Source organism: Atta cephalotes (genome assembly GCF_000143395.1).
Source record: "Atta cephalotes unplaced genomic scaffold scaffold00016, whole genome shotgun sequence".
Lineage (NCBI taxonomy): Eukaryota > Metazoa > Arthropoda > Insecta > Hymenoptera > Formicidae > Atta > Atta cephalotes.
The window spans coordinates 4,519,717-4,527,642 of NW_012130080.1; the positions used below are offsets into that span (position 1 = coordinate 4,519,717).

Here is a 7,926-nt window from a genome sequence, read left to right on the forward strand (position 1 = left end):
TAGTACTAACTAATTAGTGTCGCGTCGAGAATATATAATATATATATATATATATATATATATATATATATATATATATACACTTGCTTTACAAATGTCTTATATGAATGAGTAGATTCTATTACTGTCTGGTCGCGAGCGATTTTGTCAAAATTTTATAAAATGCGAAAGAGAAAGATATAATTTCTGTATATACATTATCTCAGTCTAACTTATGCTATTTCACTCTATAACTTTAATTAAGATTATAGAGTGAGATAGTATAAATTAGAGTGTATAAGTTAGAGTAGTATTAGTTAGAGTGTAGTAATATAAGGCAGTACAAGTAGAAATTATATATACTTTTCTCTCCTGTAGGCTTGGTTTCACCAAATCGCTTATTATCAGACTCTAGTAATAGGATCTCTGTATATAAGATCTCTGTGTATAAGAAATTTGATTGCAAATGATACAACTATATATGTATGATAATAGGATAAAGTGATACAATTTCAAACATAGTATAATTCTGAATGAAATAAGATTTGAATCCAATTTTCAAAATTCAAATTTGATTTTTTCCTGTTTCCTGTATCCTTTAATATTCTTCACAATGAAACTTATCAAATTTAAATCTTGATTAAATTAGATTCAAATATTATATTTCATTCGAATTGTTTTGTCATTTTTAAAATACCACAAACTTTATCTTACATATAGTTTCTTAATTTTCCAAGATAATAATGTATATATACATTAGCTAGTTTATTTTAAATTAAAAATATTTGGCAATAATTTAATTATGAATATATAAGATAACATTTCACTCAGACTTCCTATATAATTTTCTATAATTCCTATAATTTCCTATAATTAATGAGATCTTTTTATAATTTTTACAAAAATTATCAGGTGGATAAGTGACCACACTTAATCATTAAAATGGTTGACTTTGAAAAAAACCATTATTATTAATGATATGTACATAGTCATAACAAATATTCAATTTAAAAAATTGTAAAAATTATTAAAACTAAAATTATTAAAAATCACAGACTTTGAACTTACTTTGTACATAAAGGGATAATAATGGAACAAGTTTCACTATTATTCACTATTCATTATCTGTGTGAGACTGCGTGCTCCACATCAATATATTAGATCCGTTAGAAGCGAGAAAACAATTCTTCTGTGGATGAACGCTTATAGATACAGTAGGATGCTTGGTTGGCTTAAAACCTGAGAGTTTCGCGACCACTTTTTGAGATACAAGATCCCAAATCCATAATTTCCCATCTGCCGAGCCGGAAAGAATTTTCGTATCTTGATAGTCTACGCTAGATTCTAGACACAGATCCTTCCCAGTGTGTCCTGTGAATTCGCCGAGTAACTCTCCCGAGTCCTTATCGATTAATCTAATTAAATCGCCCGCACAACTGACAAGTATACATTGTCCATCTCTAGTAAAACTGGCGCAAGTAATTGCATCTAAAAAGTTTGTATCGTATTATTTTCTAATCAATAATCTTAAATCTGTTATTTCTTACCTCCCATATAATCTTCACAAAGTTCTCCTACTCGTATATCATATGTGCGTATTTTGCCGTCGAAAGAACCAGATAAAATTTCGTGATCTGAAACTCTCACACTAGAAATAGAATCCTTAGCATCATTCAAAGATTGTACTGCTTCTTGCGCTTTGGAACGTCCATCCCAACACATAACACTGTTGTCACGAGATCCAGAAACAATCATTGATGAGTCTTCATTAAATCTGTGACACCATGTATTGTGTTGCAATAAGAAATATTAAGCTTAGCTAATAGCAAATTCAATTGGAAACATTCAGTGCAGTGATGCACATTAAAATTTTCATATATACAAATTAACATAAAAATGTATGCTTATTACAAATATAGAAACCAATTAAATATTCAATAAAATATTCCATTTTATTATGCCATTAGATAAAATATGTAGTTGATAATGCAAAATATTTGTATTCCACTTTTAAATTTAGATTAAATCAGTATAACATAACAAAATTAATATGTATCCTAATACATTCAATAAAATTTGTATTTTCGAAATATCATGTTTAAATATCATTATATGCATATATTATCTTTTAAGTTCTAAAGTTAATTATATTAATTATATTGAATTAAGACAGAATTTTTCATTGGGATTACTTGGTTAGAAAAGCACTTTTACATTTTTATACTTAATATTTAAATCTTTAAGTTCTAGTTTCAATGTAATATTAACTTTAATCACAGTTTTTGTTTTTTTTCTAATACTTATAATTAGAAAAAAAATAAAAAAGTAAATTGAACCAGAATTAAAGTTAATTTTATATTGATGGAATCAAACATAAATCTGTAATGATTCTTAATATGAACTAGATTATAAAATATACTAGATTACTATAGAATAAAATATAGCATTGGTCTTCAGACTCAGTTACAAATAATATATTAACCTGACTGTTGTGACAGGACCTGCATGTCCTCTAAAACGACGCACAGGCATGCCTGTGGCCACATCCCAGATGATTATTGATTTGTCTAATCCACAAGATACAATCTGACTACTGTCGCAAGATGCATAAGCATCCATAACCTCGTCACCATGACCACCATATGTTTTCAATGTAACAGATTTGTACGGATTCCATAGCTTTAGCTTCCTGTCTGATCCGCACGTTATGCAATATGAACCGTCCACTAAAATACAAAACCATATATACATAGCTTCATAAATTATTGTATCAAAAGTAAACAAAGTTTCTTACCACTGAATCGTACAGATCTAACGGCTCCTTGCTTGCAGTCTATTTCTTTTTCGAATTTGTATTCAATATTCATTTTTCTTCTTCTCTTTTTACAAGAAGTTACATATACTAAAATTTTATAATAATTTTCTTAATGTTTCAATTTAGATTTTTTTCTCTTTTGAGGCATTAAAGTCCTAATTATCACGAATAGAAGTGCATTTTGTTTATTGAGTACAGTACATATTAGATTACAATTAATGATTTGATAACAATTTGATGGAAAATAAAAAATATTTTGAAAAAGATCTCTATAAACCTATTGAGTACAAATAAACTTTGATGTTTAGCAGTTCGACACAATAGATCTATTCGTATTGTTTACACCTTTTGCACTCAACTATAGACGTATGATGGAAGAAATTCAGCATTTTTGCTTTCTCTCTCTTCAACGTTTGAATAAATCTGTTCGTGTTGCCTGAATTTCCAAAAATGTTTGCATTGAAAACGAAATAGACACATATTCGGACTTTAAAAAGAGAGAAAGCGAAAATTCTAAATGTAAAAAATGCAAATAACATTTAACAGATTTAATACTTATTTTATTTTAAATGCAAAAATTTTTGATAATTTCGAACAGACTTTATTTCAAGTAGAGTTGCCAACCGTTCGGTTTTGATTCGGACAAAACATACAATTTTCTGCGTGTTGGTGTTTTTTTATTGCTGCACTTTCTGAACTAGTAAACATAGTGCATTAAATTGAAATGAAACAAATATATTTATTTCATTTCAACTTACTAGTTCAAAGTGCAGCAATAAAAAACAGTTAGTCTTAGTCTATTTTTTGTTCCTGCACTAGACTGTCTAGAAATTCTCTTTCTCGTTTTAAACAATATCAAACATATATTTCACTTTAAGTTCCAAAACTGTGCACTAGTTCAGCTACTTAAAACAGATCTCATATGTTTTCTGCTTCAGTGTTCAACTTGGCGCGCATGCGATTATGCGCGTGGACGACCATGTGACTGGTACACAGTCTCGTAATTAAACGCAGGCGCCTGAAGAAAATTTCCACATGTTTATTTATAGAACATGTTTATTTATATAACTTGTTATTCTGTGCTTGCACAGTTATTAAAATCATTTTGTTTGAATAAAATATCCTTCTGCTTCCTTGTGATATATTATTTTCTAAAATTAATTATATACGTAAAACTTCCAACACGAAATCTAAAGTAAAACTTTTAATAAATAAGGTTTTCGACATATCTGTATAAAGATTTCAGTTACGTTTCATAATATTTACAATATTTAAATTATACGTGACACATCGCGAGTGTCTGTACAAACTTTGTCTTAATAAAACAATGTCAACTTTGATTTTTAAAATCAATATTCATATAAAAGTACTGGCCGCAGAAAATTTATAGATCTTATTTACTGTCATCTGTGTAAGAAGGTGATAATTTCCATAATAATTATAATAATTCACTAATTATTCGACGAAGAAGAATCCTCGTGTTTTTCCTGGGCCTAACGATACCACATATTTCAACGAGTATTTGTGCTAAGCGCTACTGCGCAATCCCACGTTCTAGGATTTCATCCGAGTGACACTAATGGGAGAGAGGATCGGCGCGAGTGTTGCGTAGTAGGTAAAGTCATACGGTTGCGTGTGGAAGGTAACGCGTGTTCGTGAAGGGCTCCCGTTCGTGGAAACGGCATGATGATGAGCGGTACCGGTTTATCCTTGTACGCGTGGCGCACGGCCGTGATTGTGTCTAGCGAACTTAGAACTAAGTGTATCAGCAGTGACAATGCATTGTGATCTTAGTTGTCGTTGTAAGAAAAAGTCGAGGCCGTCGTCGCCGCCGTCGTCGTTGTCGTCGACGTCGCCGACGTCGTCGTCGTTGCCGCCACCACCACCGCCACCACCGCCGCCGCCACCGCCGCCGCTGCCGTTGTCATCGGGCGCGCGTTGTCGTTACTCATCTCGGTATTTGGCACCGGTATCCCGACACGGTCCGTCGTGGAATGGCAGCAGCCCTAAAGAAAAATCACTCACGTAGACGATTGGCCGCCCTCACTTTCCTCTCCAACATCTCTCTCGACGGCAGTCACCGGGACACCAAGTTCGCCGTCCTGTCACGCAGCGGGCCGAGTCACGCGCGCAGATTTAGCGATGGCCAGTCTGAACAGCAGGCGGTGCTGGAGGTATGCCGGAACGCCGACTTTGAGTCCTCCATGGAGGAGGTGTTAGATGTAGTCTGCCCTCCAGAGGAAACTCACGACTTGTCACAGAATGAGACGATAGAGAATAACTCTCCGCAGCCGGTGCACAAGAGCACCGATCACAACTCCTTCAGTTCTGATTCGGATGGACTACTCACTCCTGCCAAGGCAGCAGTTACTATGTTCTTGGAGCAGGAGAGAAATCACTTGCAGTTTTCTTGTGGCATGCACAGTTCGTTTAGAGAACGGTAAATATTTACTTGTCAGCCTAGGTCGCTTGGAATATAATAGAGGTCAGTGATTCTCTTTTCGGTTAAACTATGTGGTAATTAACTTACTGGATAATCAAAACAAAGGAGTAAGAGTATAAGGAAATAAGAGAATAAGACAGTGAGCTGAAGTTTGCCAAAAGGAAGAATAACTCAGCCTAGACATAATACCTTACCTTAAGTTTTAAGATATTGATACCAATTATAGTCAATTATTCTTTTCATATGCGATTGCAATTGATCAATTTCTTAAGGCTTAAGGCTTACTATACTTGTATTTATAGACTAATTATCAAGCCTTTTTATAAGTAGTTGTTGTAGTTAAATTAATAGCTCCTTCTTCTACAAGAAAAATAAGAAGGAAGTCAATATGGCCAAATTATATACGAAAATAGCTATCAGCAGTGTGCCAAAATATTAAGAGCAATACAATTTGTCAGCAATAATACAAAGGAATATGGAAGAAGATAGGTGAAACAACTTGAGAGATGCGCAGTAGCCCCGATTTGGTTATAGCCAATCAGAATTTGTCTTAAGAAAAAACAATAGGACAAATTTGATTGGATAGAATTAAATTTAGGACAAAATTAGATTTGCTAGCTAATTGTTCTGAATTGCTGTTATGTGCGTTGTTTGTATTCTTCCATCATACAAAAGAAGTAACAGTTTGCTTCGAAGTAAACTGCCAAATGAAAAACGCAAAGTTAAACATGTAACTATATTAAATTCTTTGTTTTATATAAGCCAAGATATTTATCATAAATAATGTGTGAAAATTTCTTTAGAATTATTATTCCTTTAAAGAAGATATTGCTTATCATAAATACAGTAACAATACATTTTTTATCTTATCTCTTTTAAACCTTTGTTGCAGAAATAGGTCGTGATAGTCTATGATAATAGAATTGCTTGAATTTATAAAGTAAACAACTATATGTATATATTTTAAAAGATTTATATTATGTTAATTGTGCAAATTCTAATCTATAGGCTTTAAATTAAGATATGATAGTAAGATAATCCATTAGATAACTGAAAGTGGCAGACAAACTGCCTTATCTTATAAAGTTTAAAATATTCTAAATTAACATGCATCAAAACATCCTTTTGATAAGAAAGAATGTTGATAATTAAATGCGTATGAAAATTTCTGCGCTATAATATTCCATTTCAAACTGTCTTGGTACAGATAAGATTGAATGACACTTAATGGATTCAGATAACATTATCAAAAGCGTCTACAATATCACAAACAAAAACATCGTGAAACTTGATTACATTCCATCCATGCATTACTTGCATATCTGGTGTATAATTCATACTGTATGCAATTATGATTTTTTTTCATTTGTGCTGTGGTTTTTTTAATAGATTTGAAAATAGGTTTTCTTAAATAAATGAATGGACTTTGTACAATAAAAAATTAAATTATTCATATTTTAATATTAATATTTCTTAATTAATTTTTAAGCAAAGCAGATGCGATCTTTTACTATTGTATTTTAAATTAGATCTCATTTCGTAAAATGTTTGTTTATGAATTAATTATAAAAATATTCTATTTAAGACCTTATTCTCTTAATAACAATAACGACATCATTACATTATCGTTGCGCAAATTTTATACATGAAAAAAAAATCAGAAATTATGAAAATATTAATTAAATTAATTTCTGTTAATAACAAATGTGAACTTATTAAATTTAGTTAGAAAAAAGAAAGAATAGTATCAAACAAATTCATTTTTTCTTTGTGAATAATAATACATACACTATAGTTACTCATATTTTAATATTTTTTAATGAAAAATTCTTAGAACGGGAACTACTGGAAGCGACTATTCCTTACCAGAAAGACGTGTGGGCTCTCTATATTATAAGAAGCGTATAAGTCATCAAACATCTACGCTTTCGGAAGATATTAAGCATCAATACAATAGTAGCAATGAAAGTATTGGCTCCATACATTCAAAAGCACAATCGTCAAAACCAAAGACAAAGGCAGTGAACAATGTGCAACCTGTTTCTGCAAATAGTAGCATAATACCAGAGATTACAAAGGAATTGCGTTTGATGCAACGGCCTGTGAATGGCTGTAAATTTGGGGATGACAGAATGGTTTTAGTATCAAACCAACATGTGCCATTTGTAATATTTTCTGCTATTCCATACAATAAAGGACAACGTTCCAGCTGGTAAGGCTTGTATAAATATTTAATTTGTATATAAATTCTCTTTTTTTAAGATGTATTTTCTTATATATAATTTATTTGATACTATTTTTTATTAAATGTGCTAATAAAAAACTGATAACTTGTACTTCAATAAAATTTTATATATTTACAGGTCAGAGTTACGTAAAGATACGTGTCGAAGGAAAAATGTGTCATCTCAAAGACCTTTATCAGCAATTAATGACAGTATTGATCCGTTTAGATTGTTGGGTATAGAACATGCTAAGGATGGCCAAGTACTAAAAACATATTATTTGATTCCTTCATTTCTGATTTTGAAACACGATAATCCTTAATTAATTTTTCAGGAAATATCTTACGGGCAATTACTTGTACCATCTCGGCAATTTCAAAGAGATAAAAAAATGATGAATCTAAATGAAAACGAACCTATGGAACTTACACATTTTATACCTAATAAACATCATGTGGTACAAA

General features: G+C 31.4%; 2 protein-coding genes across 2 annotated transcripts in view; one reads left to right on the top strand and one right to left on the bottom strand.

Moving 5' to 3' along the window:
* Nucleotides 1-925: 925 nt before the first annotated feature.
* LOC105618327 (WD repeat domain-containing protein 83) lies at nt 926-3,435 on the bottom strand. The gene is made up of 6 exons (XM_012199868.1): nt 3,419-3,435; nt 3,154-3,230; nt 2,774-2,881; nt 2,462-2,705; nt 1,527-1,753; nt 926-1,467 (listed from the first exon to the last, which is right to left on the bottom strand). The coding sequence occupies exons 3-6, from the start codon at nt 2,844-2,846 to the stop codon at nt 1,094-1,096; spliced, it is 918 nt and encodes a 305-aa protein (XP_012055258.1). The 5' UTR covers nt 2,847-2,881; nt 3,154-3,230; nt 3,419-3,435; the 3' UTR covers nt 926-1,093.
* A 1,353-nt stretch (nt 3,436-4,788) lies between these two features.
* The window catches only part of LOC105618326 (CDK5 and ABL1 enzyme substrate 2), a 6,400-nt gene continuing 3,262 nt past the window's right edge, over nt 4,789-7,926 (top strand). The window contains exons 1-4 of the mRNA XM_012199867.1: nt 4,789-5,234; nt 7,072-7,449; nt 7,601-7,724; nt 7,797-7,925. Of these exons, the coding sequence (XP_012055257.1) occupies nt 4,789-5,234; nt 7,072-7,449; nt 7,601-7,724; nt 7,797-7,925 (1,077 nt within the window). The remainder of the gene's footprint in view (nt 5,235-7,071; nt 7,450-7,600; nt 7,725-7,796; nt 7,926) is intronic.

What these genes read in the sequence shown, in the direction of transcription:
- LOC105618327 (XM_012199868.1), bottom strand. Translation starts at nt 2,846, where the DNA reads ATGAATATTGAATACAAATTCGAAAAAGAAATAGACTGCAAGCAAGGA. An exon ending in GGTCCTGTCACAACAGTCAG is followed by an intron (nt 1,754 to 2,461) that starts GTTAATATATTA and finishes ATGGTGTCACAG; the next exon opens with ATTTAATGAAGACTCATCAA. An exon ending in TTGTGAAGATTATATGGGAG is followed by an intron (nt 1,468 to 1,526) that starts GTAAGAAATAAC and finishes CAAACTTTTTAG; the next exon opens with ATGCAATTACTTGCGCCAGT.